The sequence below is a fragment of the Mustela nigripes genome, chromosome 6 (genome assembly GCF_022355385.1).
Source record: "Mustela nigripes isolate SB6536 chromosome 6, MUSNIG.SB6536, whole genome shotgun sequence".
Taxonomy (NCBI): domain Eukaryota; kingdom Metazoa; phylum Chordata; class Mammalia; order Carnivora; family Mustelidae; genus Mustela; species Mustela nigripes.
This window is the reverse complement of record NC_081562.1, coordinates 132,323,880-132,346,561: the sequence shown is the minus strand read 5'-3', so window position 1 is coordinate 132,346,561 and position 22,682 is coordinate 132,323,880. Positions and strand designations below refer to the sequence as shown.

Here is a 22,682-nt window from a genome sequence, read left to right as displayed (position 1 = left end):
CAGAGAGCCCAATGCAGGACTTGATCCCAGGACTCTGGGATCATGACCTGAGCTGAAGGCAGAGGCTTTAACCCACAGAGCCACCCCGGCATCCCTAAAGGATTGGAATTAAGTAAAACATTCAATGTTTGAAATAGGCCAAAATTAGAATCACCATTTTAGAATGAGGAATTAATCATCTAACAAAAAAATGATAGGATTCATAAAGTAATTTGTTTAATTAACATATAAAAATATAATATCTCGGGTTCACACTACTATGCCTGTCATGACACTTCATAAAATACTAAGACATTCAAACTCCAATGTTCCTAAATTTGTCAATACCATAATATTAAAAAGAATATTTTGGGGCGCCTCGGTGGCTCAGTGGGTTAAAGCCTCTGCCTTGAGCTCAGGTCATGATCCCAGGGTCCTGGGATTGAGCCCCTCATTGGGCTCTCTGCTCAGCAGGGAGCGTGCTTCCTCCTCTCTCTCTGCCTGCCCCTCTGCCTAATTGTGATCTCTGCCTGTCAAATAAATAAATAAATAAATAAATAAATCTTTTTTTTTTAAAAGAATATTTTACAGATATATTTAGCAATTTCATATGAAAATATATTCTCTTAAAGCATAATAATAATTTCTGCTTTACAAAATACAGTAATACAAATTTAGGGAAAAAACTGGCCTTTTTATGATAAATTCAAACTTCTTTTTAAAGAGATAAAGATAGTTTAGTTGAATTTCATCAAATCAATTCAGAATAGAATTTTAGAATTACCATCTGGATATGAAGAAATAATGTGACCATCTTTCATAGTCATTTTTAAATTATTCACAAAGGATTTTGATTAGTTTAGCTACTACATGCACATTGAGACTATTTCCAAGTAGACGGTAACGCTGTTTCACTGTTATCTTCTCAGGAAATCCTAGAAAAGAGAGATAATAATTTACAACATAGTCATTTAAAATATTAACTTTCAAAGATAAAAGGATGATGTATCTTTTTGTAAGAACACAGTGGTCATTCACATAAATAAGTCCCTAAAATCTCCATGAAATTCAACTAACAAGTGAGAATTTGAAGCCAAAAATATAAGGTTACATTGCGTACATAATGTGGTGTTATGATGTCATATAACATACTATACTCAGTGTACACGTAAGTATACCACAACATCCATGAAACTCATCAAAATCTGTATTTTAAGGCACGTCAGGAAAAGTAGTGGTTACCATTATTTCATAGTTGTTTTCCTTTACTTAATAACAGATTTATGGGGGCGCCTGGGTGGCTCAGTTGGTTAAGCCACTGCCTTCAGCTCAGGTCGTGATCCCGGAGTTCCAGGATCGAGTCCCGCATCGGGTTCCCAGCTCCACAGGGAGTCTGCTTCTCCCTCTGACCTCCTTCCCTCTCACGCTTTCTCTCTCTCAAATAAATAAATAAAATCTTAAAAAAAAATTAACAGCTTTATTGACATAAAATTCACCCTTTTAAAATGTAAAATTCAGTGGTTTTTAGAATAGTCAGAGTTTTGCAAACATCTCCGCTATTTAATTCTAGAACATTTTTATTACCTCAAAAAGAAAGCTGGCCCATAGCTAACATCATACTCAAAAGTAAAAAGCTAAACATTTTCCTCTAAGTTCAGGAACAAGACAGGGATGCCAACTCTTGCCACTTTTACTCAACATAGTATTGGAAGTCATAGTACTGGAAGCCAGAGCAATTAGGCAAAGAGAGAGATAACAGGCATCCAAAATGGAAAGGAAAAAGCAAAACTGTCACAATTTGCTGATGACATGATATTATATATATAAAAACCCAAAGACTCCACCAAAAAGAGATGTGAGAACTAATAAATAAAATCAGTGAAGTTTCAGGATACAAAATTAATATACAAAGATCTCTTGGGTTTCTATATACTGATAACAAACTATCAGAAAGAGGAATTAACAATGCCACTTACAATTCCATCAAAAAGAATAAAATACCTAAGAATAAATTTAATCAAGGTTGTAAAAGATCTGTACACATAAAAGATTGTAAGAAACAGATGAAAGAAATGAAAGAAGACACAAATGGAAAGATAGTACGTGCTCATAGACTGGAAGAAGTATTAGTAAAATGTCCACTATCCAAAGTCTACATATTCAAGGCAATACCTATCATCATTCCAATGGCATTTTTCACAGAAGTGGAATACACTATCTTAAATTCATACAGAATTACAAAGGACCCTAAATAGCAAAGCCATCTTGTGAAAGAATAAAGCTGGAAACTCTGCTCTGATACACAAAACTTAACTCAAAATGGATTAAAGACTAGAATGGAAGACCTGAAATCATCAACTCCTAAAAGAAAACACAGGCAGTAAAATAAGCTCCTTGACATTTTGGCAACAATTTTTTGGACCCGACAAAGGAAAGGCAAAAAAAAGTAAAAATAAATAAGAGGGACTACAACAAATGAAAAAGCTTTCACCCAACAAAGCAGAGAAAATCATCAACAAAAGGAAAACGCAATCTACGGAGTGGGAGAAAATATTTGCAAATCATATACCTAATAAAGGGTTAATATGCAAAATATACTGAGGGAAGGTATGTTGGTATAGCCACTATGGAAAACAGTATGAAGTTTCCCCCAACAAATTAAAAATAGAACTACCATATGATCTACTAATTTTACTTCTGGGTATTTATAGGGTAAAAATGAAAACACTAATTTTAAAAGATATATGCACCCCATGTCCATTACAGCTTTATTTACAATATCCAAGATATGAAAACACCCCCCCACACACACACACAGGAATACTATTCAGTCATAAAAAAAAAAGAATGAAATCTCGCCATTCCCAACAATACAGATGGACCTTGAGGGCATTATACTATATGAAGTCAATCAGAGAAAAAAGGACAAATACTCTATGATCTCACTTATATGTGGAATCTAAGAAACAAAGCAACATGGTGGACCAATACTCCTTCCTCTTTATAACTAAACAGTATTCTACTGCATGGATATAACACATTTTATTTATCAATTTATCCACTGATAGACACTGGGTTGTTTCTACTTTTTGATTATGAATAATGCTGTTATAAATATTGTATACATTTTTGCATGGATATGTTTTCAGCTCTCTTGGGTATATATTCCTGGGGGTGAAAATGCAGACTCATGCAGTAACTCCATGTCCAACATTTGAGGAACTCCCAAACTGTTCTCCAAAGTGGCTGCACCATTTTATATTCCCACCAGCAGTGTATAAGGGATCTGATTTCTCCACATCTTTATCAACACTGTTTTTGCTTGTCTTTTTGTGAAATGATATCTTCTTGTGGCTTTGATTTACATTTCCCTAATAACTTAATGATGCAGACATCTTTTCTTTTTTTTTTTTTTAAAGATTTATTTATTTATTTGACAGACAGAGATCACAAGTAGGCAGAGAGGCAGGCAGAGAGAGAGAGAGGAGGAAGCAGGCTCCCTGCTGAGCAGAGAACCCGATGTGGGGCTCGATCCCAGGACTCTGGGATCATGACCTGAGCCGAAAGCAGAGGCTTTAACCCACTGAGCCACCCAGGCGCCCCAATGCAGACATCTTTTCATGTGCTTATTGGTCGCTAGTCCATCTTCTTTATTAAATACCTATTCAAATCCTTCACCCAATTTTAATTGAATTATTTTTCTTTTTATTGTTGAGTTGTGAGAGGTTTTTTTTTTTTTAAGATTTTATTTATTTATTTGACAAAGAGACAAGCAGGCAGAGTGGCAAAGGGAGAGGGAGAAGCAGACTCCCCACTGAGCAGGAAGCCCAATGTGGGGCTCGATCCCAGAACTCTGGGATCATGACCTAAGCCAAAGGCAGTCACTTAACCTACTAAGCCACCCAGATGCCCTGAGAGTTCTTTATATATTCTGGACACAAATCTCTCACAGTTGTTTTTTATATTCTGTTTCCACAAATGTGCTTTCTCATATTGGACTTCCATTTGCTATATTCTTTTTTAAAACAAATTGGCCCACAGTTACAAAATTTGCTAGAACAAAGCCTTGCAAATACCAACATAAAAGACTGTCCATGAAATATACACTATAATGTTAGTTACAATTTTCTTATTCAGTACCCTTTGGCATAGCAATTAAATAAAGGAAAAGCAATTTATATAATAAAATGTAAGAAATAATTTAAAAGTATTAAGAAAATTAAATTATATATTATGTACAGACCAGAAGGAAGAATTGATTATGATAAAGTTGCTTCATCAACACTTGACATTATAGTTATTGCAGTAAAATAAGTGATTACATAATAAAATTATATTTGCAATTGAACAAGATCATAAAACTGCTATTATAAAGATAACATGTCTTAGGTAAGCACATTAGTTATCTAAAAAAATTATTTCATTCAACTTAGCCAGAGACACAAATAGATCATAGCCTTCGAATATTCCAGGGATGACCTTTTGTAATACTAAGATTATATCATAAGGTAAGAAAGGTTTAAAAGCAAACAAGTCAGATTTATAAAAATTATATATATGTGAGGGGTGTATTTTATATACAGGTATAACTTTTTAAAATGAAAAGGTGACTTTTTAAAAACTGGTACATTAAAAATAAAAATAATCTTCAAAAACAAAGAAACATAGCATTAACAAGGTCAAGATAGCAGTTTTCATTCTGTAAGTGTAGGTTAGTGGCCTCTTCCAAAGCTTGCTATCTCACAAATACATGCCACTAGCCATAAAAAGAACCAGCACAAAATGTATGAAAGGATCAATGCAAATCCATCATTGACCACGGACAAACAACTCAAACAATGCCCGTTCCAGATTCAGAGTCAATCATGTTGGAAGCAAACATGAAGGACAGTCTGTCAGAGAGAGACAGTGGTGACATCAATCAAGCCTGATTATACAAATATATCACATATTTTAAAAGAAGGTCAAGCAATTAAAAAGCCTTTCTTGTATGTATTATACATATATTTTCAGAGAGCTGTGAAAAACCCTAATTTACCTCTGTAAAATTTTTAAATGATGAAAAAAAAACCCTGCAAGGCTATAAAATAAATGTCCATCATTCTAAAAATAAGAGCTGACATTTAAATTTTATAATGTGTTACAGATAGCGTGTAAACATTTTATATATGTTAACTCAACGGTCACGAAGACCCTATGAAGTTGGTTTTGTGATTACCCCCATTCTACAGAGGTGTAAACTAAAGCGGAGGGGTTAAGGTGCTGCTAGGATTCAAACTCAGTCAGTCTGACTCTAGGGTCCATGCTAAGTGTCAGTATTTCTGCAGTGATTAGCACTGCTTAAAGATGTATGTACTCAAAACACAGGAATTAGTTATTAGATAATAAATCACTTCATTCTTTAGTGCTATGGAAAGGACCTTTGATTGTTTATCTTAAAAAAGGGAAAAAAAAAAAAAAACCCAGTAAGCAAAAAGACAGACTGGGAATAAAATTCCTGAGTCCAATTCTCAGCTCTTTATTTGTTTTATGATGTTCTCACTCATTTTGTGACATAGACTAAGACAAGGAAAGTTTGTGTTTTTCTTAAATAACACTCCCCACGATATTTGTGATTGAATGAGATCACCAAGAGAAAGGCAGAGAGTTACAAAACAAACCTGGTTGCTGTGACTACACCCCGAGAACCAAATACCAGGAGGACAAATTATACAGTCAGTTTACCCCCCATGTACAGAAGGATGTGTTCCAAAACTTCATCTGTAAATCCATTATTTAGAATTTTTTTTTAAGATTTTATTTATTTATTTGTCAGAGAGAGAGAGAGAGAGCACATGCAGACAGAATGGCAGGAAGAGACAAAGAGAGAAGCAGGCTCCTTGCTGAGTAAGGAGCCCGATGTGGGACTCGATCCCAGGAACGCTGGGATCATGACCTGAGCTGAAGGCAGCCACTTAACCAACTGAGCCACCAGGCGTCCCCATTACTTAGAATTTAAAACACGCTCTATTTAACCCATTATTCGCTTCAAAAATAGGACTGTATTAATATTGTAACAATACTGGACTTAGAAAAGTTTGGCTTTTCTGCATTCAAACCCCCAGAGTGATTTTTGATAACTCTATTCCTCTTTGTGCAGTCCTGAAAGCATGTTAGAGAAGTCTGTCTTTCCTCGGTCACCACGAGCCACTTACTGGCCACTCACCCACCCCAACCTATAAAACTGATGGCATCAGTACGGTGGAGAGCACAGGCGCTGGGAAGGAGAGATCAGGGATGGGGCAGGCATTCTACAAGGCCAGGGCCATGTGTCCAAACTCCTAAAGGCAACAACACCTGGATTTCCTGGACTGCAAAGGAGTTAGGACTACATCTTTCTCATTCTGCTGCTGTATCTTCCTTTCTGTTTTTGAGACTCCCTGTCTCAGACTCTACAATCATTTTGTCCATTCTGGCATCTGTGCTCCTGAGTCACCCTTTCTTTCCATTAGGAACACTCTTTCCCAGACTCCTTCTCTCTTCTCTACTCATAGGGAAGAGAAAAGGTGCATAACTGATAGCATGTGTCTCTGAAGAGAATAAATACAAATATGCTTACCACCAAAAAAATAAATGAATTCTTCAACAACCTCTTAATTTCTTCATAAAAAGGACAATTCTGGCATTCTCTCACAAGATCTAGTGTGGGGTTATTAGAACACGACTTCTGGAATCAAGAAAATAAAGCCGGAGACGGACATGCTATTAACAACCATCTGTGGGGAGAGGTGAGAAAAACTGCAGTTTGGGCTCACCTTTCCCAAAACCACTCAGGACCAGTACTAGAGTGAAGGGAGAGAGCATAGAGGCTGAAGGGAATGGACTTCGGCAGGTTAAGAACAAAAGCAGAAAGAGGGAAGGAAAATGTCAAAAATGGCCTGATCAGGAAAGGAAGGTTCCTTACATCCATCTGTCTGGGCAAGGGTTTATTCATAAAATACACCTGTGAGTCCTTATTGAGTCCTAGCACCTTTAATAAACAAAAGCTTGGGTCTGCGTGTATCCCACATACCAAACTCTGAAGGAAATCCAAGGAGACTTGCTATTTCTTTAGGAGTGAAATACCGAAGTTTAAGCATTAACAATTTTGTTATCTTTTCTTCTTGTGGCAAATTGGTAAGGGATTTGTAGATATCCTCAATCTGTAAGAAAACAGCCAAGATAACTGATAAAGTAGAGTGCAAGTAGATTTGTGAAGATAAGATCATCTCTTGTGAGAAGCCTCAAAAAGGATGAACGCACGGCAGAATGTCTCTTGCGATGAATTCTGTAACTGGCTCATCAATGGCAATATAAACTTTGAAAATGAAATGTCTGAAAAGGAAACACTTAATGTTGAACAAATCAGGAAACGTTCAGTTTCCCTGTCATTTCTGATCCCTCAAAAATTAAATCATAAGAAAAAAACAATGGCAATATGACATAAAAGAAATACACTGAAAGATATGAAAAAGAAACCTGATCAACAAATGAAATCAACTTCACAATGCTAACAAGTAGATCACTAAAATGTTTGCTGTTTATGATCAATTTCATCAAATTATTTTCTTAAAATGATAAAATACCTTTGGTAAAAATAAATTCTCCTATCCATTTGCCTCTAATAGGAATTTTACTATGGGTAAATTTTACAAATGGTAAGAATTTAATTCAGTATAAAAGAAGATAACATGATTTCTCTTCAAAATTATTCAAAAGGATAAAATGTTTTTGCAGCATATCAAGCTTATTTTCAATTATTTTACAACTGAAGTATTAATAAAGAGTCTTGCTAAGATGTAGATTTATACTGTGTGATCCAAGGGAATATTAAGATATTAGTGCATAATTTTAGAGAACATTAACTCTTGTATGCTACATCTCAATTTACTCATTTCGGAGTAAAAAGAATACCAAAGGTGAAAATAAGAAAAGATAAAGTGAAACATAAAATATTTTTTGTACAGAAAGTAATCTAGCAACAACAAATAAAAAGAGACTTACTGTAAAGAATTATAGAGATTATGTATAATATATGAGTAATATATATACTCATTCCCAATTAAACATGTAAAATTATTTTAATATTTCCAAATTTTAAGTATTAAATAGGTTTATTTAAAATAATTTTCAAATATTTTAGTTCTAAAGCATATAAAATACCTGCACATCCTCTGTGGTCTGTAACACAGATCCTGTCCCTTCTATGTAGCTTCCATAACTGAAAGATTAACACATGTATTATGCAGCATCTAATGTATTAGTTAATGTCAAATTTCTTAAATATTTCTTGAATGAATTAATCAATCTACATAGTTATATCCTTCTGAAATAGTATGAAACACATAAATATGCTCTGTAAGTAAAAAATTTCTGGGTGGAAGACATAAGATCATTCTATTTAAAATTCTAGACACTAAAGTTGGCATAGTGTTTTGAGTTGTGTAAAAACCACTTTGAATTATGCATTATTAATTATCATTTCTCTCTCTGTATTGCCAGTTTCTTAATGTTCATCCGTAGAAAGCATGTACTTGTTAAGACTTTATATCCAAATGCTATTCAATACTGGCATCCCTGCCACATTAAACCAAATGTTAAGTAGGTGAAAATAAATTGCTACTATTTTTTATAATGCCTGAACCATCATCTCCTCATGAACTGAGAAGTCCACTCTTCAGTGCCGTGACAAACACAGGCCCCTTGAACATGCGTCTGCCTCCTACCGTGATGCAGTGTTTTCACTCTTCTTCATACAACAAAGAGACTATTGTATAAAAAACTGTATTGAAAGTTTAAAAAGCTAGCAAGATATAAGTAATATTTCTTCTCCGAGGATCACTGCCAAACTAGCTGTTCAATATATTATCATAAATTTTTTTCCTAAATGGATCAATTTAAAATACAAAGGCACACCATAGAAAAATAACTTTGCAAGTCTGTTTTCTCATATGCATGGGTGTGTATGTGTATATGCCTGTTTATATTATCTACACTAAAATAGACTTTTATAGTAAGGCTTCCTTTATAACATCTTTATAATTACAAACGAATTTCAAGGTTGTTTTTTATTACCAAACTGATAAGTCTTGTCTTATCATCCTTGGAAACAGACAACAGCTGAGTAAAGTCTTTTAAGGCAATGCAAAGCAATAAACCAGTTACCCTGGAAGTACAAGGGCAGAACATGATAAAATCAGAATAAATCTGGTATGCTTGTATTGGGACATAGCATGCATGAAAGCTAACTAGTGGGTGAAAAGAGAAAGTCTGAAGTTTCAAATCATACAATTATTCATCAAATGAGGTTGAGTGACATTAACAAAGCAGAGCTAGGGATCTTTTATAAAATTTTCTGGAAAGGCTTAACTTTCCCCTTCTTTGTAGGTTTGTAAAAAATTGATGAAAAACATATTAACATTCAAAAAATAACCCAAAGGTAGCCAATAAAAGGCATTATGATATACCATGAGAAAGGGAAAGTTCTTTATGTATTCATATGTTATAATATCCTGTTTATACTGTGTATGAAAAAAGTACATATTAACATACGGTATATTACCATTTACTTAAAAAAGAGGGGTAAAATATACATGTGTATTTAAATACACCCTCACACACCATATCTTTGGAAGATAAGACAGTAAACTGAAATCTCTGGTTGCATGTAAGAAGAAAATTGAATGAGCAAGAGATAGACAGGGAAAGGAGCCTCACAATCTTTGAACCTTTGAATTTTGAACCATAAAAATATATTACTTATTTTTTTAAAAACTGAATAAAATTTAAGCATGCTTTAATATGCACCAGATTATTTAACTTTATTTCTAGATATTAAAATTTAATTTCTTCTTATATATTGATCATGAGAGTGGACATAAATTTTTGAGGTGTGATGTGCCATGAAAAGAAAGGTGCTAAAAAGTAGCAATTCAATATCTACAGAAACCATGTTTCCACCACGGGTAATTAAGCTCTTATGAAGGTCACCAAACAAATGGCATTGTGTTTTATGAGCACTTTTGTGGGTTGTGCACATAATGTTCTGCCAGAAGGAATTTTCACTCGTGCATTCTATTGGAACACGAAAGCAGGCAATTAAGGGCAAAAAGGAAAAAAAAAAAAAATCATTCCAGCAGAAACATTTTGTAAAATGCTCCTTGTTTTGAGAAGAACTGAAAGAAATGATAGCCATAAAAACCTGGTTGTTTTGAATAACCCATTTCAGAGTCTCCTTAAAACCTACCCTTTGGTAAAGCACGTGGACCTTCTGCACGTGGGCTTCACAATGTCAAACAAAAGAGCATATCGCAGCAATGACTTTGGCGGTAAAAAATACTGATTCATGTCAACATCATCTTCAAGAAAATCTTTTAGCATTTGCACAGAGAGATCACTGTCCTGGTGATGTTTCCGGTCAATTTCTTCTAAAGTTTCGAGCTTAAAAAGAATGGTCTCTTTTCCAGAACACGGTCTGCTCTTATCAGAGCAAATATTTGGTTCAATTTTCTTTCTTTCCATTTTATTTTCTGCTTCTATTCTATTTCTTTCTGGATGTTCAGATTCAATTTTGGGAAACTCCGTCAGTACCTGGTGTTAAGTGAAAATAAACAGACTGTTAAAAGCTTTCTTAAAAATGAATGACAAAGGAGTACCTGGGTGGTGCCTGGGTGGCTCAGTGGATTAAAGCATCTGCCTTCAGCTTAGGTCATTATCCCAGGGTCCTAAGATACCCACATCAGGCTCTCTGCTCAGCAGGGAGCCTGCTTCCTCCTCTCTCTCTGCTAGCCTCTCTGCCTACTTGTGGTCTCTGTCTGTCAAATAAATAAATAAAATCTTTTAAAAAGCCACTAAGTGGCTCAGTGGGTTAAAGCCTCTGCCTTTAGCTCAGGTCATGGTCCTGGAGTCCTGGGATCGAGCCCTGCATCGGGCTCTCTGCTCAGGAGAGAGGGAGCCTGCTTCTCCCCTCCCCCCACCACCTGTGTGTCTGCCTACTTGTGATCTCTGTCAAGTAAATAAATAAAATCTTAAAAATATATATATATAAAAAAGACTGGCAAGAACATCCCTCCAATATGTTTGACCTGATCGGTGAGAACTGGTGTTAAAAGAAAAAGAATGACAAATAATGTCTAGTCAACATTATGCAAAAAATGTCTTTAGCCTTTATAGAGTTGTCATTAAAAACAGGAATTGTGATTCACTTGTATGTGCACAAGTTATTGTAAGTTTTTCATCATATAGCTATAGTGTCATCAGGTTAGAACTGATTTATTCCATGGAGTTACTGCTTGCTGTATTTATTAATAAAAACATTCAACAAAGCAATAGGAAGTTCAAATATGATGCTGTATCTATATTCAGTATACTTCCTATTTCTTTGTTGAATTATTAATATACAGTATCATATTTAAAAAAGAAGTTTAGAAAGTAACATTAGGTATGAATAAGTAATGGGAATAAAAGGCACAGCATTAAAAAAAAAAAAGAAAGTAACATTAACATTTCCAAAAAGTGTGCATTGGTTCAAACTTTGCCATACTCCTTCACTAAAAATGAAAAACTAGAATATACCCATGATCTAGAGGAAAACTAGTAATTCAAAAAAGGAAAGCCCTTTTTACCCTGAAAGGTTATTTCTACTCATGAGCCCCATAGGAAAACCTTGTCCTGTAAAATAGGTAACCATGCATAACAAATGTCCTATTTTGTAAAAGAAAAATAGTTCCAGGAATTTTTAATGCTAATATCTTTGTTAATTTATATTGTTTTTGGAATTTATATATTGTTTATATATTTATATATTTTTATATTGTTTATATTGTTTTTGGAATTGACCACCATGGAAGGGGAGATTTCTGGTACCGTATGGCAAGGAATCCAAACGATACTGACCCCCTAATAGTAGTAGGACATGACTTAGGAGAGCTTCACTAAATCACTGAAATTCTGTTTTCCATAGCAATTTTGACAAAAAGATGTACAGGTGCTTGCATAATTAGAGATCCTATCTAGCAATTGAGTATTTTATTCTAGCTTGTACGAATCACTATATTTTAATCAATGAAGGCTAAATAGCACTGACTTCAAAGAAAATGCAACCAATGTGTTAAAATACTGTTAAGCCATTGTTAGGACAGTGTAATGAATTTTATCAAAAATAATCAATGGTGGGTGCCTGGGTGGCTCAGTTGGTTAAGCATCTGCCTTCAGCTTGGGTCATGATCCCAGGGTCCTGGGATCAAGCCCCTCATCGGGTTCCCTGCTGGGCAGAGAGCCTGCTTTTCCCTCTCCCTCTGCCTGACACTCTGCCTACTTGCTCTCTCTCTCTCTGTCAAACAAATAAATAAAAACTTAAAAAAAAAAAAAAAACAGTGGCTTGTATTGGGTGGAAAATGACAGATACAAAATAGCCAATTGTCAAAGGGGAAATGATAGCGGAAAAGGAGGATAACAGCACTGATGATAGTTTTTTTTTTTAAACTTTTAACTTACATTTTTTTTCTAGTAATGAAAGAAAAGGTGTTTTTTATCTTATTTAAAACAATAAAAACATCATCAGGAGAGGAAAAAGTTCTAGGAAATAGACCTAGGCCATGGTATATATTATAGGCTCAATAGGAGACACGTAAGCTTCCACAAATTAGTTCTTGAAAAAATTAGCAGACTGAGATACACTTATAATAGATTAATAATAATAATAATAATAATAATAATAATAATAATACCTGACCAGGGGCTTGAAAAGGTAATGGTTCTGACTGAAGCTTTGCAATAAGGAAATACCGGAGCCTTGAATTTGGAATGCCAAGCTGGAGTAAAGCAGAGCAGTTAGTTACTACAGAGATCTGCATCAACTATTGCACCTATCAGAAAAACTCATACAGGCATGCATTTTGTTTCTGCCAGAAAAAAATCTGTTATTGATATGTGGAAGACTCTTTTGTAGCAAATTCTTAAACCTTTTAAATTGGTGCTTTGTACCTTTATTTGAATGAACAGAGATTGAATCTGATGAGTCATATGCCTTTGAGTCACTTTCATTTTCTATTTCCCAGATAATAAGTTATATATTCTCAAATTCATTATTAATAATAATCATAAAAAATAAAATTCAAATATAGCTACTGGCTATTTATTGCCTCACTTCATTAAAAAAGGAGGATGCACTAAATTTTAAAAGTTAGAAGGCAATAACTATGAAATAAACTTAATGAGATCACACATAATGCCAATTTCCATACTTCATGTACATCTAATTTTTGAAATGGGTTTTCTTTTAATTTCAGGGCAAATAACTGTATAACAGGCTAACGATAATAAAAGGCTAACAAACACAATGACAAAAGAAAAAATAAATGGTGATGCTCATAAGCACTTCAATTTCATATTCATGAAATAAAAGCAATGTTTGTATTTTACTTTTTATTTTATTCTATTTTATTTTAATTCCAGTATAGTTAACATACAGTGTTCTATTAGTTCCAGATGTAAAATTTAGTTATTTCTCACTTACATACAATACCCAGTGCTCATCACAACGGAACCCCTTAATCCCCCTGCCCTGTTTAACCCGTCCCTCCATCACTCGCCCTATCCCTGGCAACTATCAGTTTGTTCTCTACAGTTTAAAGTATGTTTCTTGGTTTGTCTTTTTTTCCTTTGTTCATTTGTTTTCTTTCTTAAATTCCACATATAAGTAAAACCATATGATCTTTGTCTTTCTCTGACTGACGTAGTTTGCTTAGCATGTATACCCTCTACTTCCATCACATCATTGCAAATGGCAAGATTTCATGGTGTTTGCATTTTTAATGGTATGTCCCCCCAAAAAACTAATTAGAAAACTGTTATATGTTCATTTGTTTTTGTATTTTGGATGATTCTGAATTATTATCAAACTATAGAACACCTGATTTGGAACTACCAAATGTGACAGATTTTGAAAACAAACTATCCTTTATTTTCTATGCGAAAGTAATTTATATTCTCGAGACCCCTGGGTGGCACAGTCCGGTAAGTGTCTGCCTTTGGCTCAAGTCCTGACCCCAGGGACAGAGCTCCATGTCAGGCTCCTTGTTCAGCAGGGAGCCTGCTCGTCCCTCTGCCTTCCCTTCCCCCTGCTTGTGCTCTCTCTCTGTCAAACAAAGAAATAAAATCTTTTAAAAGAAAGAGAGATGTATATTTTCTCTTCAAGCTATATAATATTTTCCATAAAATATATATAAATAAATCTATATGCCTGTATAATATTCTTTAGAAAGTAAGACCCATGCCTGAACAATTTCAAGATTTAAGTATAATATCATTCAAAACAGATCTATTTTCTTTATTGAGTCAAATTCACTTTAGGAAAATGTATAGGGAGGCGCCTGAGTGGTTCAACTGTTAAGAGATTAGACTGCCTTCAGCTCAGGTCATGATCCCAGGGGCCTTGGATGGAGCTCTGTGTGGGGCTCCCTGCTCTGTGGAAAGCCTGCTTCTGCCTCTCCAAGTCTCCCTGCTTATATTCCCTCTCTAACTCTCTTTCTGTCAAATAAATAAATAAAATCTTAAAAAAAAAAAAAAAAGGAAAGGAAAATGTATAGGAAAATTAATAATTGTGATACCTACAGATGTTGGAGATAACAGAAATTCCTGGTACTGAAAACCACAATTTTCTAATGTTTGTATTAATAGGTCTCTGAAAAGAAAAAATAAGAGAAGAAAGAAAAGTTTTCACCCAATAGTTGGAAATGGGGTTCTCATATAAAAAATTATATGTAACTTCATTTTATGTGAAAACTGTATCTCCACCTAAATTGTTTAGAAACTGAATGACCCTAGGTCATAATTATTAAGTCCAGTACTTGAGAAATTATATTTCTCAAAAAAAAGATAGGGATGATTTCTATTATAAATAAGTAAAGCTGCCAGATAATCTATCCCACCTGGGGCTGTATTCTATCCAGAGTTGGAATCACTAGCCTACTGATGTTAAATTTGCTACTGGGATGGGCCTCTATCTGTATGTAGCAAATCAGAAGGGGGAGCAATGATCAGACAGTAGCCAGTTCAAGGACATGAATACTTTCTGGCTGGGCTACCATCTGAAAGCGCTCTGACCCAGGGCTTACTTCTCCTAACCGCAGGACAGAAAATGCCTATCAACAGGAACATTTCTTACTAAGAATATTTCTACGTCCAAAGAAACAGGCAGCACATTAGCAGCTAAAACTGAGTGCTTATTCTGCAAAAATTCAAACACATCAGAATGAGAATCAGGTGAATCTAACTTTTTGAAACTTTGTATATATTCGTCAAAATCAGTATTAATGACTAAAATATATATGTAAAATGTCAGAATATATGGTTTATTTTTAAGATCTTTATTTCACAATGGCTCTTACAATATGCCAAGTCTAAGATGAACACAATCCAAATAATAAATACATCTTTACCTTGTAGAGGATACTTCAAAGCCTTTAACATTTTCTAAAAGAATATATTTCGGTAATTTTTGTAATCTAAAACAAAAACAAAAATACAATTCTAATCATGCCATTACTAAGAAGTAAGAAGTAAAGAAAATCCTTACTTGTGGGAGATATAAGGTAAGTAATTTTCTGCACTCTCTTTTTTATAAAAGGATTTTATAGAGGACAGAGACAACTTATATTTTATTCATTTTCCCCATGAAAATGGCATAGCTACTTAAGTTAACATTTGAAATGTTAATTTCCACTGAAATTTATCAGAAAACACGGGTTCATACAGAGGCTCTGAACTGTACAACTCAAAGGGCTGCCATTTATATAGAATGGCAGCTTCTAGGGTTAGCACAAGTTTCCAGGTCTTGGGCAACAGCATTCACCAACATTAGCATCACTTGCATCAATACTATAAGGAGAGGTGACAGAATTTAGCTATTAGACTGTAATTCCCTGTCACTCACTACAGTGGCAACCACGGAATTGGCAAACACTTGCAGTTACTCTATCAGTCATGGCAGAAGATAAATGATGTGCACAGTATCTGTACTATAAGCTGCTGATCTCTATAAAATGACAAATATCACATTCTTCCAAATCCAAAGTTTTAAATTTAAGGTAAGCTTGTACAAAATTTTTACCTTGGGAGAATATCCAGGATATATAAGAGGCTATTTGTCCTTGGGTCTGTCACATCACCTTGCAGGCCAATTCTAAAGGATAAAGAAGGTATAAATAAAATAAAATTCATCAAGAATCTTCCTTACAGAAAGATACCTAATCACTTTTAAAACATCAAAACTGAGAGAACTGAAATTAGTTGGTCTCCACAAAAAGTATGACCATCTTTGTTACTATAAAGAACAAAATGCATTTATTCACTTAATTAAAATGAAAAAAGCCTTGCTTATCTAATAAATATGCTTATTATAAAACAATATGCCAGATGACTTATATGAGGCAAAGAAGAACAAAATAATCAATAGAGAATAAAATCAATTACCCTCTTAAAATCACTTTGTTTAGAAAAGACACACACATACCACACACACACACAATTGGTTGAAGAGATCTTTTGCTCTGTCCCACATGAGAAAACAAAAGTTCAGATGAATGAGCTGGTTGGGTAGGGTAGCAACATAGAGTAATGGCATTGATAACTAATCACCACCTAAGCAGACCATAGTAGGTAAAACCAAGACAGTTTCGTCCAATGCAAAAAGTAAGAACATAACCTGAATGCTTGATTCTACAAGCAGGAGTTACAACTTGGTTAGACTAACTAGGTCAGAATGGGACATGTAAATAGCCGGTGTCTAGACTAGCAATTAGATCTTGTAAGTAAGATTCAGTGTGATCAAGAACCAAGCAGAAATGTAGACTTGGATTGGGCCTGGGTAGTAGAAACAGAGGACAGGGTTTAAGACTGGGTACTTCCCTGGCTTCATTGCCTTAGATGAGTTACTTGATATCACTTGTCAGTTCCCTCATACTTTCTAGCAAGGCCAGAATCATCTGTGGATCTGAGGGACACTGAGAGTGGACTTGAATAGATACCTCAGAAATCTTGGGTTCATCTCACCATGTCCCTTTCCTCTCAGCATTGCAATGACAGTGATATTACAGAACCAGTTACTGTTGCCATCAGCAGCTGGAGTTGGGCTGCTGGTGGTAGGGAAGACACAGGGGGCCCAGTGCAGCAGTGATGAGGCTACATAGTTCTGGGGCTACATTCTGTTCTATACATCCTACTTACTGCAGTTAAACAGGCCATATGCTCACATATGTTCAGAGGCAACTTTACATGGAATGCTCTCTGTATTCTCTGATGAATTCCCAATGTACTTTCAGGCACAGATACTGCCTCTCAAAGAACTCCTGTCTCCTGGTATGTAGCAAGCCATTTTCTCCTCTATGCTCTCATGGCACTTCTAGTATTCATTTATTATATATTATATATCACATTATGATAATTGTTTCTCAGTCATTCTCTTAAACTGTAAGCTCCCTGAGGATAGGAACTACAGTATCAAAAGCAATACCTGGCTTATAAGTGCACAATAATCCTTGGGGAATTAATTTCCTAAAGTTGTTCATATAAAGCAAAAATTAGATGGAAATTACGTATGAGAATATTCATTTAAATGAGAATATTCATTACATGTGATATCCCACTTAAAATCATCTTACACATTTACATAGGAACATATAAAATAGCTGATAAATCCTGGCTCTGATATTTTCTAATTGTAGGTCACTTAATCTTTCTGTGCCTCAGATTCTCACCTCTAAAATGATGATAACATTAACACCTAACCCATAAGCTCGTTAAATTAAATGACATACTCTATGTAAGACAGAGGATTGTTACTATTATTTAAAATAATTAAAAATATCTAAATTAAAGTAATTAGTCAAGATTTCATCTAAGATATAATTCCCTGAAACACAGAAATAAATACTATATAATAAAAAAATGAACTACAAAATAGCTATAAAAAGTCAGAATTAGTGTACATATGAATTCTGAGAAACATAAAATTCACAAATGCATTCTTGATTAGCTTTTAAATTTTACAGTTAAGTAATTTAGAAATTGAATATTATGAAAATTTACTTTATTAATATTCCTGAATACTCATTAGTCTGATTAATTTAAGCTAACTTAGGTCAGAAATAAATACTGTATCTTAGGTAGGTATTAAAGAGGTCCATACAGTCTCTGCCTATCTTCTATTGACCAGACTGCTTTGCTTATTTGGTAGTAATTGTTATTTCCTTTATGATTAATACTGAATTATAAAAATCAGTAGATAAAAGGAATTATTTATGAAAATTGTCAAAATTATGAAATGCAGCTAATAGTCTTCAAAGTGTCCATGCTTGAAACTATGGTATAATTTGATTTAATGAATCCCTCATAAGTACTCTTCCTCAACAGAGACATATTTATTATACATACCTGGTGAATGGTTGACAGGGAGGGCTCATTAAAATCATATTGAAAGACAATTTGTCAAACTCTTCTAGTGTAATGCCCTAAGGAACAAACATTTGGGAGAAAAACATTTAAAAAGATTCATAGAAGAGGGAAGAAGGAAAAATGTTAACTAATTATAACTGAATATATCAGAAATTATAACCCTTAATAGTTTTATTTATAATACTCACAAGTTTATATAACAGTTAACACTTTTCAAATTAACTTCAGTTAAACTAACTTTCCAAAGCAATCTTATGAAGGAAGTTGGAGAAGTAAATCGAAGCTATAAAAAACTAAGTGACTTCCTCCAAGACTCAGAACTGGCCAAAGCAGAGCTGGAATGTTAATTTCCTGAATCCTAAGTGTTTTTTGCACCTCTGTGACACCTCAAGTCTAACACCACTGTGTTTTTTGGAGTCAAACATTGAGAACTTCATTTTATAATTAATAAATTTTTAGCATAAGGCCTAAGAAAATTTTTAACACTTCTCTAGTGATAATATTTATTTTGGAAATGTGATATACTGACCAGTCACCATCCCTTCCATGTAGGTCTCTGTTAAAATATCGCCAAATGAAAAAAGGTCCCATTTTCAGATATCCACAATGATTATACTGTTCTACAGTTGTGTTTGGTCAAAAAACTTCAAAAGGTAACAGATAAGATTAATCAGTATAATCTCTACTGGGCAAAGCAGTTGAAAAATGTGCTATTTTGCTTCTATTTTATATATCAGAAGATAAATACAGTATAGTGGCTCCTCCCTTATCTGTGGTTTCACCTTCCAGTTTTAGTCAAACCCAGTCAATCAGGGTCCAGAAACAGATGATCCTCCTTCTGACTTATGGTCAGGTCATCAGTAGTCTAACCCCAATGTCACAATGCCTACGTTATTCACCCAACTTCACCTCATCACGTAGGCATCTTGTCACCTTACACTATCACAAGAAGGGTGAGTACAATATGGTATTTTGAGAGAGAGACTGCAATCACAGAACTGTTATAAAGTATATTGTTATAGCTGTTCTATTTTATCATTATTGTTAATCTCTTACTGTGCCTAATTTATAAATTACCTTTATCATAGGTATTTATATATAGGAAAAACATGATAGATATACAGAATGTGGTACTATGTGAGGGTTTAGGCATCCACTGGGGGTCCTGGAATGTATTCCCACGTGGATAAGGGGGTCTGCTGCACACAGAAACAAGTCATGGGTTTTCCAATTCTCATTCAACACTCTTAGTATATAAGCTTAGCCAGAAACAAGCAACCAGACTAGAATCACAACTTTCTTAATTATGACACACTTCTAAGAAGTTCAAGGACATAAATAAGGCAGGACAAGCTTTATTCTGAGTTCTGTAAAGAGTGAATTAACCTGGGGAACACACTGGTTGTCTCTACTGTATTAAAAGTTTGAATGTATGTGTCTATCATTTTTATAAATCACAGGCTTTGAAATAGTTTTAGATGTATATGTAACATAAAAACAAAATTAAATATTGAAAAGGTCCTGCAGTACCTCTGAATCCCTGGGTCCTCGGGAAAACAATGTGCAAATCATACACTGACTAGTCTGTCAGAAAACATGGGGCAGAGCAATTCAATCAGACAGCACGTCATACTCAAGTCAGAGAGCCTGTCAGCACAGGGCTGTTGTGATCAGCAACTTACTGATGTCCTAACTGCATATGGATGGATTAAAGCTACATTTCTAAAACTAAAGTAAAAATAAAACAACAATCTTTTACATCAGGAACATCCTTTGTCTAGAATCTGGAGGGAGTAAACAGAGCTACTGCCTCCAATATAGGATGGCATAAAAAATTACAATTTTAAAGGATTCTTCAAAATAGTGACTTTTTCTTTTTTTTTTTTAATTCAAATGATAGAGGGATGCCTGGGTGGCTCAGTTGGTTAAGCAGCTGCCTTCGGCTCAGGTCATGATCCCAGCGTCCTGGGATCGAGTCCCACATCGGGCTCCTTGGGAGCCTGCTTCTCCCTCTGCCTCTGCCTGCCATTCTGTCTGCCTGTGCTCGCTCTCTCCCCCTCTCTCTCTCTGATAAATAAATAAAATCTTAAAAAATAATAATAATAATTCAAATGATAGAGCAGGTATACAAGAAATAATTACTCAAACCATTCACAACTTTATTTAACCTGGCATTCAAAGGCATTAAATTGAAATTCAAGAAAGTAGTTATGGAGATATACAAATTATCTTTAATAAGTTGATATTTGAAACCCAATGGAAATCTATTCTTTTTCTATAACCTGGCCATACAAGTCATAAAAACCCCTTTGCTTTCAGAGGACATAAGGTCAACTCAGTGTGGTAGCACTGTTTATCACATGTTGATGAGCAGTTTTACTGGCCTTGCTACTAGCTTTATCACTTCTTTTTGCACAAAGTCTCCTGGCTATGCTTATATTTAATTGTCATAAACACTTCAGGAAAAACTTAGTAGGTTAGAAAACAACATTTGACAATTTTAATAAATTTTAGTTTATCTAAAGGGAACTAAAATTTGTACAATATTCAGTCAGACTTCCAATTTTTCAAATATCTTTTATTCCCATGTGGGTCATGCAGATTTTTTTGTTACGTATTTGTCAGTGCCTGTAAGTTTCCTATTTGTACCAGAAATAGAAACTTTCTTCTATTATATTTTCTAACATGTCTTTGTTTGTATATGTAGGAAGTTACTGGCTATCGTATTTTTGTAAACAACCCCCTTCTCAAATGCACTAATTGTTCCTCATACTCTTTTTAAGGATAGTATATTTTTTGTTTTCCAGGTCTATACAATTATTCTTTAGAATCCTCCTTAATATTTATATGCTATTTCTCCCACATGAGTACATTACCTAACAATCCACAACAACATTAAATTACAGTGCCGGAGGTAGACAGCCTTGTTTTGTTCATTATTTTAGTAAGAATGCTTTTAAAGTTTACCATGTAGCATGCTACTGGTTTGGAGATACATGTGCATGTTTGTATTTAAACAGAAATATAAACACACATACACACAAAGCTAGTAAATGACATAAACATCTGCAATAGAATGCATTTGTCCTAATTTTATTGAGAGATTAAAACCAACTGGAAAAGTGCATTTTGTCAAATATTTTCTTTTTTTTTTTTTAAAGATTTTATTTATTTATTTGACAGAGAGAAATCACAAGTAGATGGAGAGGCAGGCAGAGAGAGAGAAGGAAGCAGGCTCCCCGCTGAGCAGAGAGCCCGATGCGGGACTCGATCCCAGGACCCTGAGATCATGACCTGAGTCGAAGGCAGCGGCTCAACCCACTGAGCAACCCAGGCGCCCCTTGTCAAATATTTTCTAATACAAAGTTTTGCTCTTTCCAATTATTAACATGTTGAATAACAGTAATAGAATTCCTATGTGCTAAATTACTATTATACTTTCCAAAACAAAATCCATTTTAATTATGCTACATTATTCTTTTGATGTACTTCTGATTATTTGATCATATTTTACTTAGAATTACTTATGAATTTATATTCATAAGATAATGATTTTCTATTTTGTGACTCACTGTATATATCCAATAAAAACTGAGTAGATGTTTCCTACCATTTCCTGCTCCATGAACTCTGACGTTATCTTGCGCATAAATACGACAATCAGATCTTTCTTGAGGACTGTGTTAATCATCACTATAAAGTAGGTTTCTATGACTCTTGAATGCTCTTGCTTTGAAACCATTCTAATACCTATTTTGAAACTGTTATCCTTTGTGACCCTTTGCCTGGTATTTGTCGGTGTTCTTAGCCACAGTATGTTGTTCATTCAACAACGTTCAGAAAGTAATCCAGCAACATTTCAGAGCATCTACTATATATGCCAGGCACTGTGCTGAGTCTGTGACAACACTGAACCACCAGACAAGGTTTCTACACATGTGCAGTTTATATAATAGTGACTAATAATTCCTCATTTTCTACCTAGAAGAATTACAGACTTCAGTTTAATTCTACTAGTTATTTTATACCCAAGGAGTCCTGCTCCTGGTTATAACCCTCTCTGTGATTTTTCGGGCCTGACTGTGGGCAGTTACAAAGGCTTCTCCCCGCAGGCCTTGAGGAGAGCTACCCTTCACACTCCAGAGTTGGAACACGGTCAGCACATCGAGTTTCTGTGGGCCGCTGTAGTCAAGGATTCAGGCGCCCTAGCCAGCACATTCTTCATATATTTG

The 22,682-nt window shown here is 34.7% G+C and overlaps 1 protein-coding gene across 2 annotated transcripts in view; it reads right to left on the bottom strand.

Annotated features, from left to right (window-relative positions):
- Positions 1-581: 581 nt before the first annotated feature.
- The window catches only part of TRDMT1 (tRNA aspartic acid methyltransferase 1), a 52,921-nt gene continuing 30,820 nt past the window's right edge, over positions 582-22,682 (bottom strand). Inside the window, exons 3-11 of one of the 2 annotated variants that reach the window (XM_059404240.1) lie at positions 18,430-18,506; positions 16,109-16,180; positions 15,438-15,503; positions 14,611-14,680; positions 12,726-12,809; positions 10,244-10,587; positions 8,161-8,218; positions 7,031-7,160; positions 582-914 (exon numbers count right to left, since the gene is read on the bottom strand). In XM_059404240.1, the coding sequence (XP_059260223.1) occupies positions 814-914; positions 7,031-7,160; positions 8,161-8,218; positions 10,244-10,587; positions 12,726-12,809; positions 14,611-14,680; positions 15,438-15,503; positions 16,109-16,180; positions 18,430-18,506 (1,002 nt within the window). In that variant the 3' untranslated portion in view covers positions 582-813. Of the gene's footprint in view, positions 915-6,577; positions 7,161-8,160; positions 8,219-10,243; positions 10,588-12,725; positions 12,810-14,610; positions 14,681-15,437; positions 15,504-16,108; positions 16,181-18,429; positions 18,507-22,682 lie in introns of both variants that reach the window. The other variant, XR_009404935.1, reaches the window with a different exon arrangement.